The sequence below is a fragment of the Mirounga angustirostris genome, unplaced genomic scaffold (genome assembly GCF_029215605.1).
Source record: "Mirounga angustirostris isolate CCGP_5_RB_7025 unplaced genomic scaffold, mMirAng1.0.hap1 SCAF_10, whole genome shotgun sequence".
In the NCBI taxonomy this organism is placed as follows: domain Eukaryota; kingdom Metazoa; phylum Chordata; class Mammalia; order Carnivora; family Phocidae; genus Mirounga; species Mirounga angustirostris.
Window position 1 is genome coordinate 136,811,148 of NW_026991718.1, and position 20,638 is coordinate 136,831,785.

The 20,638-nt window shown below is 52.3% G+C and overlaps 1 protein-coding gene across 1 annotated transcript in view; it reads right to left on the reverse strand.

Moving 5' to 3' along the window:
• Positions 1 to 5,655: 5,655 nt before the first annotated feature.
• The window catches only part of TAF4 (TATA-box binding protein associated factor 4), a 68,043-nt gene continuing 53,060 nt past the window's right edge, over positions 5,656 to 20,638 (reverse strand). The window contains exons 14-15 of the mRNA XM_045886051.2: positions 20,328 to 20,447; positions 5,656 to 7,141 (exon numbers count right to left, since the gene is read on the reverse strand). Of these exons, the coding sequence (XP_045742007.1) occupies positions 6,974 to 7,141; positions 20,328 to 20,447 (288 nt within the window). The 3' untranslated portion in view covers positions 5,656 to 6,973. The remainder of the gene's footprint in view (positions 7,142 to 20,327; positions 20,448 to 20,638) is intronic.

A 20,638-nucleotide genomic window follows, 5' to 3' on the forward strand; every position in this document is an offset into this window, starting at 1 on the left:
AGTTCCCACCCTTCAGGAGGCGTGGACCGACCCCACACTCACGTCAGGGGGACTGGATCGGGGTCAGCGAGAATGAGACGCAGTGGGGGACCGTGAGGTGTCCCCATCTGCCAAGGATGTGAGTAATGCACCCGAACCCTGCCGTCACCCCAGTGCCCCCACGGACACGCACCGCTGCCCCTACCCACCTGACTCCCGAACACTGGAGACCTGGCACCAGCCCACCAGACCCACCAGACCAGGGACCCGCGCCTGGGCCCCTGGGCTGTGTGCCCCCCAACAGTTAATCAGCCTCTCCGATCACTCCAGGAGGGGCTTGGCCCAGGGAACAGAAGTCAGGGCTCTTCGGTTAACCTGTAAGCCACCGTGGGGTTTGGAGTGGGGGGTGGGGCTTGCTGCTACTGTCCCCGTGTCAGACCCGAGTAACAGGCTCAGAGGGTGAGGAGGTCCTCTGCAGCCAGAGGAGAACAGGTGCTTTACTTTTTACTCTTAGTCACTTGTTTTCGCATCTTGGAGAGATTTCTGATGTTTGGTAACAGCCCATGTTCACCGCGTCCCACGTGCTGAGTCCTGACGTTCGTGTGCGCCCGTGAAACCGTCACCACGATCAGGGTAACCCTGAGTCTCCTCACCCCCTCTGCAGGCCCCCCAGGCCCCAAGCGACCCCTGCCGGCTTCCAGGCTGTGGGGGACGCTGCACTTCCGGACCCCCCGCAGGGCGCTGCTGTCCTCGGGCTTCTCGCACTCACACTGCGACCGAGCAGGTGCCCCTCGCTGCCTGGGTGGCACCGCGCACAGACCAGTTTAGCCGTTCACCTGTACTCGGACAGTTAGGGCACTTCCAGATCTTCGCCATTTCAAATAAAGCTGCTATGAACAGGACTGTACACATCTTTGTGGGGACGAATCTGGGAGATTCTGGGGGAGAAGTGTCCAGGAGCGCGCGGATGGGCAAGGCGGTGGACAGGCTGACGCACCCCACACTTCTCCAGAAACTGGCCCGGGCTGCATGGCCTCCAGCCCCGCAGGGCTCCAGGTGCGCCCGAGCTAGCGGTGAGTGCTGGTCTCTTAACCATGACCCTGATTTCCAAAGAAGCACGCGCGAAGCTGCTCCCGCCTTCCTCTCCCGATGCGCCCAGAGGAGACAGCCCCGTCCTTCCAGGTGCACTCCACCCCGGCCACTTCTCCCAGCCCGAGCCCTGTCTGGCCTCCTCCAGGGACTGTGCCTTGGCCACACCCGCCAGCCCCTGGGAAGGCACCCTGCGTGTGAGAGGTGCTCGTTGACACTTGTTGAATACATACATTTTAGGAAAAAAGATCAGGGCATGCCCATTCTCCTCAAAAATATAGAAATTCTGGCAGCTAGGACAAAGCCTTAGCAAGCAGCCTGAACGAGCAATTAGATTCTTGGAAAACAGGTGTGATTTGTCTCTTAAGGAGAAGGGTAAGTTCCTTGGGCTGGTCTTCCCTGGGCACACGTGGCCCCGGTGTGACCCAGAACGGCCCAGAGGAGGGGATGGGCTGGCAGCCCGTCGCTGGACTGTGGTCTAACTGCATGGCCTCCTCCGTGAGAGCACAACACGGAGGATCCAGAGGCTCCAGATGGGTCCCCACAGCTGCTCGGACAGAGCGTGAGACCAGAACAGATACTTTGCAGCCTCGGCTGTTCACACTGGGCAGGGTCAGGCTTGGGGCAAGCCGGGCCCCGATGCGGGGATGGAGGAAGACTAAGTAGAACGTTATATTTTTTTTAAGTCAAAACTTATATTGGGAGACCACAGTCTGATAGAAGGAAAAACTAGTTAACACTCAACTAGTTAACCAGTGACCACAGATAATCACAAGAAGATCACGAGTTGCCACCTATCCTGAGACACCCACACACCTCCTCTCATGTGGCACCGGATCACGTGGGGCCGGGTGACCTGCGTAGGTGGAGCTGAGGTCCCACCCAGGGGGGCCCGAAGCCAGAGTCTTTCCCCAGGTTTTATTGAGATACGTTTTTGTTTTTGTTTTGAGATTTTATTTCGACAGAGAGATCACAAGTAGGCAGACAGGCAGGCAGAAAGAGAGGGAGAAGCAGGCTCCCCGCTGAGCATGGAACCCGATATGGGGCTTGATCCCGGGACTCTGGGATCATGACCTGAGCTGAAGGCAGACGTTTAACCGACTGAGCCACCCAGGCGGCCCCTTGCAGTACATTTTATATATGCTAAAATGCACAGACCTTACCTGTCGGCCTGTTTACACTCATGCACACCCATGTGAGCACCACCCAGATGGAGACAGAACATTCCCATCAGCCCAAAGGGGTCCTGGTGCCCCTCCTACATATGGAACCAGGGGGCATGGGGTCTTCTGCGTCTGGCTTCTCTCTTCAGCATTCTTTAGAGATTCATCGACATTACTGAGTGGTCAGCAGCTTATTCCTTTTTATTCCCGGGTCGTATTCCATTGACAAATACACTACGGTGTGTATCCGCCACTCCCACTTCGGCCCATCCGGGACAACCGGCACCGCGAACACTCCCGTCCGGTCTCTGGTGGACAAAGGCAATCGTTTCTCTCGAGGAGATACGCAAGCGGGAACTGCGAGGTCACAGGGCAGATACACGCTTTGCTTTCTCAAAAGTGCAACAGTTGCCCAGAGTGGCGGGACTGGCCCGCCGGCGGCGTGTGGGGGCCCTCTGATACCTCTCCGTCTGGGCCCCTACGGCAGGCGTGTGGCGGGCTCACACCACGGCTTCAATTTCCATTTCTCTGATGACCAGTCCTGATGGGCAACCTTCTCATTTGCTTACTGGCCACTTACAGGTCTTTTATACATTTTTATCGAGGTAATTCTTGCTATATTTCCCATGCGGGTTCTGTTGGGTTTATGCACCTCACACGCACCCTCCCGGTCCGCGGCCTCCCTTCCACCCTCCCTGGGCATCTTTGGTCGAGCGCAAATTTCAAGTGCACTTCGCCATTTTTTTCTTTATGGCTTGTGCCTGCCCACACCAAGGTCGTGAACATCTTCTCTGACGTTTTCTTCTAGAAGCTTTGGACTCTCAGCTCCCACTTTCAGGCCTATGATCCATCTCCAATTAATCTGCGTGTGTGTGAACACAGGGGCAACTCTCACTGTCGGCCCACAGGCCACCCAGCTGCACCAGCAGCTGTCCTGGCTTCACCACTTTGCTGTCTTTGTCTAAAGTCTAGTGGCCGTAACATCCGGATCCGCCTCTGGACTCTGGCATTCACTGGTCACGTCTGCCCTCATGCCAATGCCACACCGACTCGATGACCGCAGCCTTACAGGAAGTCTTAAAATCTGGGAGTGTGAATGCTCCATGTCTGCTCTAGACCGTCGGAGCTGTCCGAAGAGTCTCTGGAATCAGTCAGTGTCAGCGGAAGCCCTGCTGGGATGTGAGTGGGGCGGCATGGGATCAATCAGGACAGCAATCCGAGTCCACTCCGCAAACACAGCGCATGCTCCACGCAGACTTTCTCTCGTTTCTCTAATTTCAGTGGGAGGGTCTTCTATGTCGCTCCCCGGATGTATTCCTAGGTATCCCAGCATTCTTGGTCCTATCATTCATGACCCGTTTTCACTTTCTGGCTGCTGGTTGCCGGAATACAGAATCACATTTCATTCTGGCTACCAACCCTGTTCCCTACAATTTCATGAAATTCAGATCTCTGCTTCAGTAACATATGTGTGGATTCTTCCGGACTTTCCGGGCACAATGGCGTCATCTGTGATTTCTTTCTTCGCCTTCTTCCTTTCCAAACTTCATGAAAACTTCATGCCGTATTTCTTGTTCTTGCCTTCTTGCTCGACTGGAAGCACAGTGCTCTGGGGAACGGAGTGGAGAGAGCAGACGGCCCCGACCACACCATCCTGCCCTCGACCTCCAAGCCCACCCAAGTTCCCAAACCTGACGTCACACAACTAATAACGTGTTGTGGGGTGACACTGAGCAGCAGTTAACAGTCTCACGAGGGGAAAACAACAGACAAACATGTGTCTCGGGTCTGCTGGCAAAGCTTCTGCCGCACGGGGTCTCCTGCTGGTGTCAGGGGCTTTGCCTTGGCTGCGACTGTCCTTGGCGGAGCGATGGGACCCAGGAGGACATGCAGAGAAACTGACATTAAATCAGCCACACCTACAGAAATCCAAGTACAACTGTCCTCTACCAACTACCAAGAACTCTGCAAAAACAAAGTAGTCGTGGTCAGAAAGTACAAGTGTGACCTAATCACTAAATTATCCCGGGCCTTTCAGGTGGACGGGAGACTCGAAACGGTGCATCGAGTGCTTCCTTCCAGAGGCTCCGTCCCCCGCCATCACAGGAGTTACGGGTGAGTGTGATTCCCACCCCCCCAAAAAAAGATCTGTGCAGTGCTAGCCCCCAGCACCTCAGAACGCAACCTTACTTGGAGACAGGGTCTTTACGGAAGTCAAGTTAAAATGAGGTCATTGCTGGCACCCTACTCCGGTGTGACCAGTGTCCTGGAGCTCACAAGGGGAAATTCAGACACAAAGACAGACATGCAGAGAGAAAACGCCACGAAAACGTGGAGGGACATCCAAGATGCCAGCCACCACCAGCTGGCGGAAGAGGCCCGGAACAGACCCCCTCATGGTCTCGGAGGGCACGGACCCTGCCAAGCCCCGACTGCAGACTTCTGGCCTCCGGAATGGGGACACAGGCCTCTACTGCTGAAGCCCCCCAGTCTGTGGTGTATCAGGGAGCCCCTGGAGATACTGGCAGGCTCCCTAATGAGAGCGGTATTTTCCAGTGTAACTTGTAAGGAAGGCCACACATTGCTGGTTATCGTCCAGCTAGTTAAAATCAATGTGAAGGGCGCCTGGGTGGGTCAGTCGGTTAAGCGACTGCCTTCGGCTCAGGTCATGATCCTGGAGTCCCGGGATCGAGTCCCGCATCGGGCTACCTGTTCGGCAGGGAGTCTGCTTCTCCCTCTGACCCTCCCCCCTCTCATGTGCTTGCTCTCTCTCATTCTCTCTCTCTCTCAAATAAATAGATAAAATCTTTAAAAAAAAATAATAAAAAATAAATAAAATCTTTAAAAAAAAATAAAAAATAAATAAATAAATAAAATCAATGTGAAAACCGGACAGCAACCCCAAGCACGCCAACGACTGGCTACCTGCAGCGCTCGAGAGGCAGGGTGCTGGCCAGCCTGCAACAGGAGGTGGCAGGGAGGAGGTGGGGCCTCCTGGAGACCCCGTCTGTCTCCGTCACTGTGGGTCCACCCTGGGGCTGGGGCCATTACGTCGCCCTGCCAGGCTCACCAGGGCACATGCCTGTGCGCGGACCCCCCGGGGCCTTACCTTGCCTCTCCCCAGGGTGCCCCAGCTGCGTGGGCAGGTGCCCCAGCAACGGAACACAGGCGGGGTGGCCCAGGTGGCCCGAGCGTGCAGGGATTACTCCCTCAGCTTCGGGCCCTCAGACGCCACTCACACCGGGCCTTACCCTGCAGCACGGAGGTCCTGTCCTTGGAGGCGAGGTTATTTCTACTAGAGTCGCTGGGGTTTAGATACTGATTCTAACAAGTAGCTCATAAATGAACACCTCAGGGGAACCAGGGCTGAGTCTCTGGTAGCAGAATCTAAACCTGGAAAACCGGGAAAAATAGGCAAAACAGATACAGATAAATTTGTTTTTAATAAAGGAGTTAATTTTCTTTCAATCCTATATAAAACAATAGCAATTAAAAACTTCATTTTTGAAAGTAAAATATTTACATATGAACAAGTAACTGTGCAAAATTTACATGAAAAAATGGAAAGACAGGGATTTCCTAAAAGACAAAATAAAAGGTGTAACAGTTTTCAGGTATTGATAAAAATACTGATCAGCATTCGGTTCACACTCGCGCGAAGTAAAGTCTGACGTGAGGATTCACACGGAAAAAGCCAAAGTATTTACAGTCATAAAAGTACTATCAATAGACAATTTAATACAATAACCTCTGAAAATATAAAGAACCAATTAGTATATTTGTAATAAAAAAATAGGTACAAAGAAGGGGCTTTGCTCTGGACATCTGTAAAGTTGGCCCACAGCTTGCTTACAGTCTCTTAGCAAAATAATTATAGTTTACATAGCCATTTTCATGTTATGTGCCAAAAATTATGTACAATTACTGACAAAATACACCAACCATTTTTCAACACTTGATTCACACTGAGAAACAGTCTTTTGATGATTCTTCTCAACTTTGATTTTTATTTCATCTAAGTTTCCACTTTTAGCTAAAAAACACAGTGCAAGTAAAATATATTTATGCTGAAAAGGTTTTCATTTCTTTTAACTTTACAGCTTTACAAACTCTAGCAAATAAAACGCGTCCTGTACAGATGCCAAGCACACGTTCGGAAGGAGCCGCCGCGCAGCCTCTCCTGAGCAGAAAGGTGACCACACTCCGGGCGAGCGCGCGGTGAGCTCCGTGCTCCTTGGGGACTCTGGCGAGGGAGGGGACGGGGACATAAATAGTCTAAAAAATCAGTTTGCTTTGCCAACTGACTAATACAAAAATAAAATAAATGAAATGAGGTCATCGCTGTAGACACACACCTACGCAGTAAGTTGGGTTGAATAAACCAAAATGCACAAATAATGTAGAAACCGCTACGAGGTGACAGAGGGCAGCTAATTATTTGCTAAACGATTCCATCAGTTTTTATATATGGCTTGTTTGGCAAGAAGGCCACTCAATCAAAGATGAGTTAAGAGTTAATTGTCCGTTCAGAGTGCCCACGGGCCTCTGTGTTCTCTGTTACAGAAACGTGTTTTCTTCCATACTGAAGAGTTGACTTAGAAACAGGAATAAAAAACTGTTCCATTGTAAAGAGGTGGCTGTTTTTTAAACAATATCCCATTTGCTTGTTACAAAAGGCGTAATCTGCAAATATATAAAAACGTCCCAGGCGTCTCCCTCCGCGCTGCCGCGCCCGCCCTGTGCTACTTAAGGAATGCTTTGTAGAGCAGCAGTGAATGGCTTGTCTCACGCTCATTCTCTAAACAAAATATGAGGTCCCTGAGGTTGACCCGCGTGATCCTTTGTCGCGTGAACTGTCTGGGGGTTCCAACACCGGAGCTGCCTGGGACCGCCGAGCCTGGGCCCGACCCCTGGTGACGAGAAAGGAGAAGACAGCCGAGTTAGTGGTGCGCACAGGTGGGCAGGACCCACAGCGCTGGAAGGACGGGGCAGAGCCAGGTGCTGGCCCCTGGACTGCATGCCTGGGGCCACTCACACTTCCCTACGGGGGTCTTAAGGAACCCTGATGCTGGAGGAAGCCAGGCTGGGGACAGGCTCCTTCCTGCGGGCCTGCTCCTTGAGCCGAAGTGCTTTACGAGTCCCTAATGGGGAGAGGGTGTGAGCAGAGGGGCACGTGTCCAGGAGGTCAGGCGGGACTCTTGTCACACCTGGGCCCAACTGTGTCATCCCCACTTTGCTGACAAAGGCACATTCCCAATGCCACAAAGTCTAAACTCCTGGACTGGGCAGGCTGGTGGTCAGCCGGTTAGCTTGTTGGGGCACAGTACTCTGTGGCGACCATGGTCATCCGAGGCCAAGAGGGGACCGCCCTGTTCCCCGAGCTGACAGCAGCGCTTCAGCGCAGGGCCTGCACCGCTGGAGGAAAGGCCGAGTTTCTGCGAGTCTCTGACGCCTGCTCACGGACACGGAGTCACCGGGGCCGTTTTCCTGGAGGCATCATGGCCACCCAGCCTCCACGTCCTGTGGTTCCAGCACTGCGTCTCCATCCGATGCTCCAGGGCCTCAAACCACACAACTCCCAATTAGACGGCGCTCGCTTTTCCATTCGGAATGGAAACTAAGTCTGTATTCTGATGGTTAAAGTCACTCAGGTATGTTTCAGGTGCAAACGTGACAAGGATATTTTTACAGCTTGTTCTCAAGTTTAAGGAGGTGGGAGGAAAGAATTCCCCGACAGCGGAAGAGCCCTGCCCAGACCAGGCCACAGTTCTGGGAGCCGGCCAGCAGGTGGCAGGCGAGGACCACAGCACCCAGCACACCGCGCTCTGGGCACCTGGTCCATCGCCACCTGAGTCCCCTTCCACCAGGCTGGGGCACGGCTGTTCGTGTCCTTGTGCGCGCGCACCTTCAACCTCAATTACACTACTTCACACCCCCTTCAGACACCCTTACCCGCCAAGATCCCTCCTCCAGGCTAGTCCCTGTGGTGGCTACTTTTCCTCGTTTCAAAGAACGATTCAGGTTTTCTTGGCTTGGCGTTTCCCTGAGTCTAGGCAACAGCCCTAAAGCGTTTCGTGCAAGACACAAAGAGCGCCCCTGCAAAGGCGTGTGATGAAAACAAAGTCTGCAGAAACAGGAGGTACGCAAGCATGGCGGCCATCCGGGCCCGCTACTCTGGACCCCGCACACCACAGGGAGAGCCCAGCAGGCCCAAGCAGAGGCCAGTTTCTGGAAAGAAAGCTGCCCGCCGACAGCAGCCTTCCCTCCTCCCCTCCCCTGCAGACACCACTCATGACCTCAAGGTTCACGGGGACAGGTGCGGCCACGTGGAGAGCAAAGGCCCTTCCTTACACGACGGACTGAAATACCTCTGCAACACTCGTGGCCAATTCTGGACCACATGTGATGTTCCTACTTTCCAAATAGCTCAACAGCCAAAACGGGTGGAACAAGGGTGAGGTACCCGCTTCAGGTGCAAATTAACAGGTGCTAAAAGTCAGAAACCGAGATAAATAATACTTTATTGCAATATATTTTAGAAATCAAAACTGGTGTCAAAGCATTCTGATGGGCATGTGTCAGCACGGCCCAGGACGGCTGGCTGCGCGCTTCCCTCAGGTCCAGGCAGCGCGCACGCTCTAAAGGTCAGTGAGAAACTGTAACTTCTCGTGGTTCTATGAACTTTTACAAATAGCCTATGTTCAAAGATATCCTACTTGATAGTCAAAGTACTTCTAATTACATGGGATAAGCACTGTTTCTTCCATTTCACACCAAAATGGAAGGACACGCCTTCACCGTCTCCCCTTCCCTCCAGGGTCGTGGGGCCAGCCGGGCAGGGCGGGCAGAGCCTGAGGGAGGGGCCCTGAGCTGCCTGCCTCCCCTGCGGACGGAGAGTAACAGAACACTCTGCCAGGCAAGGGCCAATGTCGGGCCTGGGAGGCAGTGGTGCGCAGGACCAACTTCACCAACATTCACACCCCATCAAGGGCTGTTTAGTTTGCTTTGTTTTTGCAGGCCCTGGGGCTAGAAACAAACAAAAAAAAAACAACCTTGGCGGTAGCACGTAGCCTCCAATGCTTCCTCCTTGGCAAGTGGAGCCTCCCTGTCACAGGACCATTGGAAAGACTGACAAAAGGAAGCTAACCTTTCCATGGTCAAAATGCCACAATCAATCTGACAGCCAACAAACACCTGATGCAAAACCAAATGGAAAGAAAAAACACCTTCCGTCCACATCCCACCTGGCTTGTGGGGTCAGCCTCACTCTTGGGAGCCCAGAGCTGTGCAGAGGCGGTGCATGACCCACTGGGGGAGGGGCCCCTGGCACGGCTCTGAGCTTCCCACGACTCTGAGAACAGGCGCCCCCAGCCCCGGGCCCCTCGGGAACTGCCTCAGCGAAATTTCCACCTCAGGGGCTGGGGAGCCCGATTCCTGGCGGCCCGGAAGCACAGCAAGGTGGCTCCCAGGCGAGGTGACTCTCAAGGCTGCTCCCACGCCCCCGGCTTCTGCTGGACAAACGGCTCCTCTGCTCGCCCTCGCGATGGCGCGGTTCCCAAACTCGGTTACACCCATCTCTGCGCCCTCACCGTCCAGAACACAGACACACCTGCGCAGACGCAGCCGCGGTAAAGATACTCAGGTACTCACACCCTAGGAGGATGCACACCACTCACGGGAGGGGGAGACAGCGTGCTGCCATCGAGTCACCCCAGCAGCTCCCCTCTCTCTCCCCAAAAAACTCAGAACAAGAAGGGAAACACCAATCTATACTGATATCACTCCATCAGCATAATGTGAAGACGGGGAGCACCCTGCTCCAAAAGGACCCCAAATGAGCAGAACTGGCCCATCCTCAGCAGGGCCCCACTGCACCCACAGAGCAAAGACAGATGAGGGAGACCGTGAGGGGCCATGGTCCAGCAAAAGCCAGCCCAGAATGGCTGCTGGTCCACCCCAGTCTGAGCGCCCAGAGCACAGACACAGGGACAGGCGTGGGCAGAGTCCTCGGAAAACAGAGCCTCTGACAAGGGCCATCTGAAAACCAGGTGCTGAAAGGGAAGGAAGTAAAGGGACACTTAGGGTCCCACAAGACAGGAACCCCACCATCAAAGGACACATGACCCCCCCCCTACAACCAACACAAACCAAAAACCAGCTACGCTACGCAACATTCCAGCACTGGCAGAAGAGGGCGCCATCAGACCGCGAGTCTTGCGAGACCCCCAACTACCACAAAAATGAACAGGAGGAAGATTAGCAAATCCATAAAGAACCACCGCAAAAAGTCAGAAAATGGAATTCCACACACATCAGAGACCAGTTCTGTCTGGAAAAACAAGAACACTGTAAGACAGACCTTTCAACAACAAAAAACGTACTTGAGCATTTGAGGACATGAAAATTGCTCTGAATCAAAACCGGAAATAGTAACAAAGAAGTAGATGAAAAAACAGAGGGGTGCCTGGGTAGTGCAGTCAGTTGAGCATCCAAATCTTGGTTTCGGCTCAGGTTGTGATCTCAGGGCTGCTCCACGCTCAGTGTGGAGTCTGCTTAGGATGCTCTCTCTCCCTCCCCCACTCATACGCACACTCTCTCTCTCTCTCTAAAATACATATCTTAAAAACAGAAAAATATAAGAGTTGACTAAATGCAAGAAAAAAATGAAAAGGAAACAATATGTCAGAAATGAGTAAAGTTAACTACAAGGTGCCAAGGACGGAAACCGTGAAGAAAGGCGGGCCAGCGAGGGGCACACACAACGACAGGCCCAGGGAAGGCGGGGGCGGCAGGCCAGCAAAGGCTAGTACTGCGTTATCAGAGCCTCTGAAGAAGGAAAACAGACTACGGAGCACAAGAGACACTGAAACCAGAATCCAAGAGAACATTCTGGGAAAACAGAGACCAAAATCTGCATTCTATCAACTCTGATGTATCCTCACAAAACTATTACTTTTCAAAGAAACAGATGAGGCCTCCAGGTAAAAAGAGAAAATAAATTACAAAGGTAAGAAAATTGACCTGGCATCAGGCTTTTCAAAACCAACTTACAAAGTGAGGTGACCATGGATGAGCATACACAAAATTACTGAAAGAAAGTGTAAACCAAGGATTTTATATCCAGCCAAACTGTCCTCCCTATCAAAGCCACAAAAGAACCGTTTTCCACATATAAACGTCAGGGGACCCTGCACCAAGGCCTGCCCAGGGGCTCTGCCGCAGGGCAGGCGCCATCCAAGCAAGAGGTGGGTGGGGGAACCACGACAATGAGATGGGGATAAGCACTTACACAGAAATGTGTACCTTACACTAATGCGGAGGTGGGGGGGTAAGGTGGAAGGTCGTGTATTGTAACAAGGAAGCGGAGAGCCAGGGAATAGACAACAACACGGTGTGGACAGGCTCACTGGCGGCTGGGGGGCAGCGACTGGAGCTCAGAACCAACAGGAACCAAGAAGCTGAACAGTTAAGAAAAACCAAGGGACAGAAGATATTTAATAAGGTTTGCATGCAAAAATAACCACCCAAATATAATTATAAACCTTCCTCAATACAAACAAAAAATTTTAAAGAACAAAGAATATACACTTTAGAGGAGGATGATCACAGCAAACATAAAAAATACACATAATTATAAAAATATCATGAAAGAGAAAAAACCAAGCATGTTGGTCACCATCAATAAAGGTGAATGGGCTTCATTCATTCATCTATTAAAAGAAAAGCTTCGAACAGTTAGGTACCAGATAACAGTGCACACAGCCCCCCCAACGCCGCAAAGCAAAAACCGCAGGAGACACAGGAGATAAAAACAGAAACGCACTAATAAAAGAGACTTTAGGTCACCACACTTAGGACAAAACACATCAAATGGACAAAAATAAGCAAGGATTCCGAAAATCGGTCAGCATATCAAGCTCTCCACCCTATCATGAGAACGTGCCTATTCAAGCACATCCATGAAACGGATTACCCATATCCCCCGTCAGACTGGCAAAATCTAAAACGAGGACCACACACAGTGCAGGGGAGGCGAGGGGAGGACCCTGCTACCCGGCTGGGGGAACACAGCAGCAGGATCTTCCGGAGGGGAGCCTGGAGCCCGGCGCCTCCTAACAAGACTAGCCGTGCACTTCACTTCACCCGCTACAGGACGCCCTCAGCAGTGCAAAGCTGCTCGGGCACACAGTTACCGGACACCGCACGGCTTGTGCACAAGGGAGACAAAGGTCAACCAGCCGCAGTACGCTCAGTTCTGCTATAGGACAGAATGAGGAGGGTCTTTCTGAAAAGAAATCAATTCCGGAATATATTAGTGAGAACAGCACATGCAAAGGGTGCCTGCACATGGCCCTTCAAGGAAGGTAAGAGGGGGATGTAAGAAAATGCACGCGGGTGCGCTGAGTGGTGACGGACTGCAGACGGGGGACGGGAACGGGGGGTGGGGGGGTGAGGACAGCACTCTGTGTCTGCAGGGCTTCCACAGCTCTGATCCCTAGAACCCCGGCAATGCTCCACCCCCTAAATCAAACAATTCAAATCAACCAAGATGTGGGGGAATCCAACACGAAATACAAACAGCAACAAAAGAACCTGAAATGACTAAACTGTACTACAAATTAACAATTAGAACCATAGCAAGAAAACCCATCTAAGTAACTTTGAAATGCAGAATTCTGACTGGATGTTGTAGGTATAAAAAGAACGGTACAGAAATATTCTAAATAATTAGTATGGCTCTTTCTCACAGGGCTTAGCAACTCTGAAACTTCTTTACCTGTAAATTAGGATTGAACAAATAAGTACCTGAGGACCACGAAAACCAGGTTTCTCACATAAGCAGCAAGGCACGGCCCAGAGGAGGCCTGTGGCGGCAGAAGAGAACCTGAGGTCCACATACAAGCCGCTGTTTTCAGTGCAGAGACAGAGGAACAGAAACAGCAAGCACGAGCGAGCATGTGTGCATGTGGCCCTCGAGGGGGCCTGGGGACAGGACACCCAGGAGCACAGCCAACAGAAGGAACCAGCGCTGATTCCATAGTTACAGCAGGAAAACCATAAGCAAAGTCTGGAACATTCTGTAATGTGAGAAAGAAAGAAGTCTTCAAAAAATGAGGGTTCATGAGAGGACATAGGAGCTCGCCGCCGCCGAAGCTGGGGCCACGTGGGCAACCAAATGTGGACAGTGGTGACAGAGGATCCCCCACGGAAGAAGCAAGCACACACGCTCACACAGGTAAGTCACTGAGTGAGCAAGCAGGAGGGGGAAGAGGGCAGAGGGGACAGCTCCCTCTACAGCAGAAGGGCAGTTGCCACGCGTGGGGCAGGAAAAAGAAAACCCGCCCCAGGCAGACAGTATGGCCACCACTACAGAGACAGCGGGACAGGGACGGCAGGGGCCCACGGCACCTCCACCTGGCGGACGCCACTTGAGCCAAGAGGTCAAAGTTATCGGACAATGTGACGCACGGGAACCAGATCAGTTTGGAAACATTCTAGCCAAAATTATGGAGGCTGGATTTAATCATGAAGAAACACAGGATGAACCCAAATTAAGGGACTTTGTACCAAATAAGTGACCCGCACACTTCACAAGCATCGAGATCAGGAAAGACAGGGAAGAACTGAGGAACCACAGGTCCTGGGTGAGATCCCATGACAGGAAAAGGTCACCCATGGGAAAATGGTGACAATCAAGCATGGAGAAAATATTTACAAAAGAAGTATCTGGTCATGGGCTATCACCCAAACTATGCAAAGAACTCACAAAACTCAACAAGAGTAAACAAACTGAATAAAAATGGGCCCAACACCCGAACGGGCCCCTCGCCACAGAAGACATGCAGACGAGCATCCGAACACATGCTCCTCGTCCCGTGTCATCAGCGAAATGCCCATGACAACGGCAGTAAGACGTCTGCACGCCCATCAGAAGGACCCAAACCCACAACGCCGATGACACTGAACACGGGCCAGGACGTGGGGCAGCAGGGTTCTCGTGCGTTGCCGGTGGGAAGGCAGTTTGGAAGGCAATGTTTGCAAAACTAAACACACTCTCATCCTACGATCCAGCAATCATGCGCCGTGGTATTTATCTAGAAGAGTTGAAAGCTCACGTCCACGCAAAACCTGCACACGGGTGTTTAAAGCAGCTTTATTCACAGTTGATAAAACCTGGAAGCGACCAAGGCGTCCTTCAGCAGGCGATGGACAAATACACCGTGGTCCATCCAGACGGTGGGAGAGGATCCAGGGCGGACAAGACATGAGCTCTCAAGCCCTGAGAAGACAGGGAGGAAACCAGACGCGTGTCACTCGGTGAAGGAAGCCCATCTGAGAGGGCCACACGCCGTGAGATTCCAACCCTGTGACCTTCCGGAAAAGGCACAAGGACGGAGACGTAAAGAGACCAGTGGTCGTTGGGGTGGCGGGAGGTGGGGTGAGGGCAGTGGGGGTTTCAGGGCAGGGAGACTACTCTGTATGACACTCTAAAGCTGGACGCACGTCACGATGCGTCTGTCCACGCCCGCAGAGCGCACGGCGCCCAGGGTGACCCAAGGGTGAGCCACGGACTTTGGGTGACGACGGCGTGTCCATGTAGGCTCATCCTTGTGCGACATACACCATTCCGGTGAGTGATGTGGACGACGGGGAGGCCATGCGTGTGTGGGGGCAGTGGGCACGGGGGAAACCTCTGTACTTTCACTCAGTTTTGCTGTGAACCTAAAATTGCTCTAAAACATAAAGTTCATTATAATTTTAAAAAATTAAAATCTGAGAAACAGAATCAGATAAGGTCTTGTTAACAGTCTATCACACCGATGACTCATATTGGTGGAGTGCAGTGAGGGGTACAGAGAAGCACTCTAATATTTCCCTAACTTTTCCATGGGTCTAAAATTAGTTCAAAATAAACAGTTTTTTAAAAAGGACATATCCCAAAGAAATACTCCTAAACTAAAAAAAAGGAACTAAGGAACTGAGCACCACCTCTGGTGAAGAAAGGCACAAGCATGCCCCTAAAGTCCAAAAACAGGCAGAAGCGACAACGTACGAAAGAACCCCCCCGGATGGTCTTTGGCGACCTGCTTCCCTCCACTGTGTTGTGCAGGGTGCCCGCGCTTTCGCCAGGTGCTGCCTCGCGCCCAGCTCTCCCTGTGGGCCTGGAAGCATTCGCCTTTCCTACTCTGTAGCACGCGCTCTGGACACATCTTAACACCCGAGTCAAAGTTAGTCAATAGGCTCTTCCTATCTGCCTCCCACCCCTCCTGGCACCAAGACCCCAGCAGCCAAAGCGGCTAGGGAGCTGGTCCCGTGGAGCAGAAGGCCAGACCCACTGGCAACAACGGGAACCTGAGCTCTCACGAAGGACTCATGAGCAAGGAGAGGGGGCGGCTGGGAAGCAGCCCCGCGTGCAGGCTACCATCAGGATATTGGCAGGAGCGCAGAGGGCTGTTTCGGATGCAGGAAGGGTGGTAACGCACGCGTGCACACCTGTGTTTGCACGAGCACCCCCGGGCCTGCAAAGGGGGAGCCCCGCAGCATCCAGCACACACAGAGCTCAGAGCCCGGCCTCCATACACCATCCCCCCTCCCCGAAGGGAACCAGGTTCCTGGCGAAGTGCTGGAGGGGCGGGGAAGCCCCAGAGGCTCCGGGACGCCACTCAGGCCAGTCAGACCAGGATGCTTCAACAACGAGGGAGACACTTCAAAAGGATATAGAAACCAGCTTGAAGGAGCTTCCACTGCCCACATCTAGAAATAACGAGAGTATTGATTACAACCCACTGAACACAACAGGTGTCCACGGTCCCTGCCACTGTGGTGAGCCGACAAACGGATGGACGAATGGACGGAGGAGGGAGAGCTCTTCGTATGCAGAAGACAACTGGCAAATGCAGAAGGCACCACTGGCACCTCTGATGGTGGCCACGGAGCCTGGCGGGCGTCAGCAGTGGATGCTGAGGCTGGAGGAGGGGCCTGGAACGTCTCCTTACTCAATGCCCACAAACGCTGGCGGAACCACGGAGGAGACCCTGGGGAACGTGGCTGAGCCGAGTGAACCCGTGACCATGGTGCGGCCAGCAGGAAGGTCCCCACACGCAGGCCTCCCGATGTGATGGAGTCAACAACAGAGTGCCCATCGAGACGGGAGGCGTCTCTGCCAGTCACCGGACCCGGCCGGAGGGTCACCTACACACGCAATCCCGTCCTCTTCAGCACTGTCCAGAACGGGGACATTCGGACAGAATCATGTGGCATGCCAGCCGGACGCCCCACACGTCCCTGCTGGGAGCCAAAGATGCTGCCGGGTCGCGGGCAAGGTGGGAGCAGGTGGGAGGACAGGAGGACTTCCCGCCCGGGAGGCTGTGCGGCATCGTGCCAGACAGCGCCTCACAGCGCCGGCCTTCGGGGGTGCAGGATATCCCATCACAGGAAGACTACATACGGTACATACATGCAGTACACACACTCACACACACGTACACGTGAGACACGTGATGAGGTGCGTGGGATGCAACGTTCAGAACCAAGAACCTAAACTCATGGAGCTCTGTGCTACTCCTCCAACTTTTCTGCAGGTTGAAACTATTTTCAATTAAATGAAGCTGTATTTTTTAAAGTAAATCACTACATTCTGGGAAGGCAGCAACAGGGGCAGCAGTTTCTTGATCTTCCCAAAGGCCCACGTAAGACTTATGCAACCAGACGGCAAAACCTAAAACGAGCAGACGGTATTTAGAGCAAAGTCAGCGGAGATAAGCCTCAGGCAACCACAAGCCTGAATGGTACCACAAAACTGTGCAGGACAAGCTAGAGAAACATAAACGGGCACCACCAGGCCTGGAAACCCCAGGAGCCAGCAGGTCTTCGGAAAGGCAGGCAGCGGCTGAGGGCCTCACGCAGACAAGACCGTGAGGTGGGATATCGAAGCCGAGCGGGACAGGGGCAGTGGAGACCGAGCGCAGTCTGGGAGCACGGAGGGGAGGGGAGCAGTGCCGTGGGCCTGAGAGACAAGCAGCCGCGCCTCCATCACCATATAAAGACCACGTCAGAGGGGCTCCGAGCAGTTCACAGACGACCTCAGACACCTCCTCCTAAAAGTTCAAGAAAACTAAATTCACATGAAAGGAGAACAGGAGAGCACTAAGGCCAAATCCCACACGAGTCAGTACTAGGAAAAAGAAGGTAAGGAGGATGAATGACATCTCAACAGACAACGGAAAACACCATGAATGCGTATTAAAAAAACAGACCGAAACTGTAATGTTCTACCATAAAACAACTTAAAAGATATTAAGAAAATGGTAGCAGTCATGAGAGAACAACATAAGCTGGAATCCGCAGAACTCAGGAGGTGCCAGAGTCAGGAAAAATTAGAAAGGAAACTGAGGAACGAAGGCCAAACCACAAGAGCAGAGCCTCGAGCCCGACAGAGGCCCTGAGGCAGGAGCAGCTTGGAGGGAAGCATGAATGCCGACAGCAAAGTCAACACAACGTCCCACAGCTGGGAGCCCCAAAGAGGAAGCCGAGTAAACCCAACAGGAGAGAAGGTGTTCCCGAATAAAAGCACACCTGAAACTGCTGTTAGAGGGACTCAACCCAGAATAACCAATTCCAAGTAAAATTAAAGACTCTTAAAAAAAAAAAAGAATCCTTTGGGCAAAAAGAACACATGATACACAAGAAAAATAAAATTAAACCATCATCAGGCTTGAAGAGCAACATTTTACGCCGGGAATAAATATCCAAGGTAACACGGTTACGGTTCTCAAGGTAAGAAAATGGAGCCAAGGATTCGAAGGCTATCAACACAGATCTTTAGGTACACAGGACACAAACTGTCATCCACGTCTAAGAACTTGGGGATGTTGTTCCCACAAACTATCCCAAAGACTGTGGCAGAGAATGAGACTCAGAAAACCAAAAGGACTGCACAGACACCACCAGTGCTAATCACAGTCACTCAAGGAACAAACGCCGAGGGAGGGTGAACGGGATAGAGGCAAAGATGGGACAGCTAGACCACGCACGACTTCAGCCGTGAGTGAAGATCGTGTGCAGGCTATGACAGGCCACGTCACAGCCCAGCCCACCCGAGCAGGAAGTCCTTGCTCCCACCCTGGCACCCAGCCCACCCAGCCGAGACGTCAAAAGGCCTTTCCCTGGGACAAAAGCTTTTTCCCGAGAATAAGAGCCACCCCGACAAAGCCTAAGACCAAACCTGGACAGGGAAGGCAGAGGGTGCAGGGGATTCCCACTAGGTCCCAGGGGCACCGACACCAAAATGAAAAACAAAGCATCCAAGTCCAGATACCACCTGCTGAAACAAAAACCAGCACTCTTGAGAAGAGGACAAAGCTGGTCTCTCATCCTGTCCTCCACAATACCCAGCGTCAAGCAACAATCACTAGACATGCAAAGAAACAGGAACACGAGACCCACCACTGGGGAGAAAAGCAGGGACCAGAGACTGACGCTGAGGCAGCCCAGACGCTGGCCTCGAAAATGCACTAAATCAGCTTTTATACACAGGCCAAGGGCATGATGGCCCAGGAGATGCGCTCTCAATACGTGAGCAGACAGGGAATCTTAGCAAAGAGTCAGAAACCCTGAGAGAGACTGACTAGACACCCCAGAGGCCCAAACACCAGCAAGTGAGAGCTTCACTGGGCGGGCTTCACTCTCTGTCAACGACACAACCCCGTGGGGTCTGAAGACTTAAACCAGGAGAGACTGTCCCTGTGAGGACACAGAGAAGAAAGATGAAAGAAAACTGAACAGTGTCAGAGACCCACGGGCAACATCATCAGGTCCAACATACGTGTAATTGGAAACCCCACTCGGAAAAAACAGACTGGAGCAGAAAAAAAATTTTGAAGAAATAAAGGCCGTAATGTCCCAAATTTGAGGAAAAACACTGACCTACACATCAAAGAACCCCCAGCAGGCTAAATGTCAACAGAACCCAGTCCAAACACAACCCAAACTTCTAGAAATTGAGAAGATAATCTCAAAGCAGCCAGAGAAGGGAGAAGCAGCAGGTGCAGGGCACAAGCGTAAACCTCGGTGGGGCCAGGAAGACAACAGAGCTGCCCCTTTCACGGCAGAACAAAGGTCAGATGGATGTTACAGCTGTTTCTCAGGTTTAAGAATAAGAGTTTTGCAATTTTGGGAAACATGCTCCCACCTTTTTTGTGACCTGGAACAAGACAGCCCAGCATTCAAGTGGGAGTGTCCTTGGAGGCGTGAAAGACGTCAGCAGTAAGACAGGTGTGCCCAGGGAACAGGCGAGAAAGCGCAGAGCATGAAGGGTGCCCGGTCCTTGGGCACACGTATCCTTAGTGTGTCCTTCCCGAAAATTAAATGACATCTACCTGGATACGCTCAGCTTATCCAACAATGTAGAAGAAAATAAATCTTAAATGAGAAAAACACTGTCAACCCAGAATTTTATATTCAGGGAAAATATTCGAAATTGAAGGAGAAACACTGGCCCTTTCGAGTAAACAGAAGCCGAGAGAACCCATCATCAGCGTACCACACAAGAAGCGCTGGGTGCTGCCCTTCAGGCCGAGGGAAACGCTGCTAGTGCAAGCCCGGACCAGCACCACACCACCAGAAGCCGTGGCCTCGTGTCAGCGGGAAAGGCCACGTGTGCTTTCTTCTCGTAATTTACTTAAAAAACTAGTGACGATCTAAGCAAAAGTAACAACACTCTGAGGCTGGGCTTGTAACCACATAAAGATATCACAACGAACAAAACAAGAAACTAACAGAACTGGACAAACAGAAATGGGCAAGGGCCCCTTTCCTTCCTCCAGGCCACCCTTCCGACAGAGTCTGCCCGCGCTCCCTCCGCCGGCGGTCCAACCTCGCGGCACCCGACCCCGGCCAGCAAACCTCCTCGCGGACAGAACCGCCAGCTCAGGGCATCTCCACGACAAGCCGACGTGAATGTCATGCAAATATTCCAAGGAAGCGTTGCACGTAAATGTAAGAAGGCCGGTCCTCGGCTGTGTCCGCCCACCTGGAGAGCTGAGCCAAGAGGTGCTCCCGGGCCCACACGCCCTCGAGCACTGCTGCGCTGCGTACCTCTGTCCCCGAGCCCGGTCCTGGGGAGTCCACTTTCCTCTTTTTCCTGGGCCCGATGGCGGCGAGGGCGGTGAGGTTGGCGTCACGCTGCCGCATCTGAGCCAGCTCTTGTTGCTGCATCTTCGTTTTGAAAGAGAAACGAGACTATCATTTCATGCACGTTACCTTTTACTACAAAAGTAACAGCAAAGGATCTTTGGAAATTGTCTAAATTAAAATTTCTTTACTGTTTTGACTATAATGGTTAAGCTTATCCTACAATCAGAAAAATCATAAACCAAAACAGATGCTCATCTTGAGCAGCTCAGAAA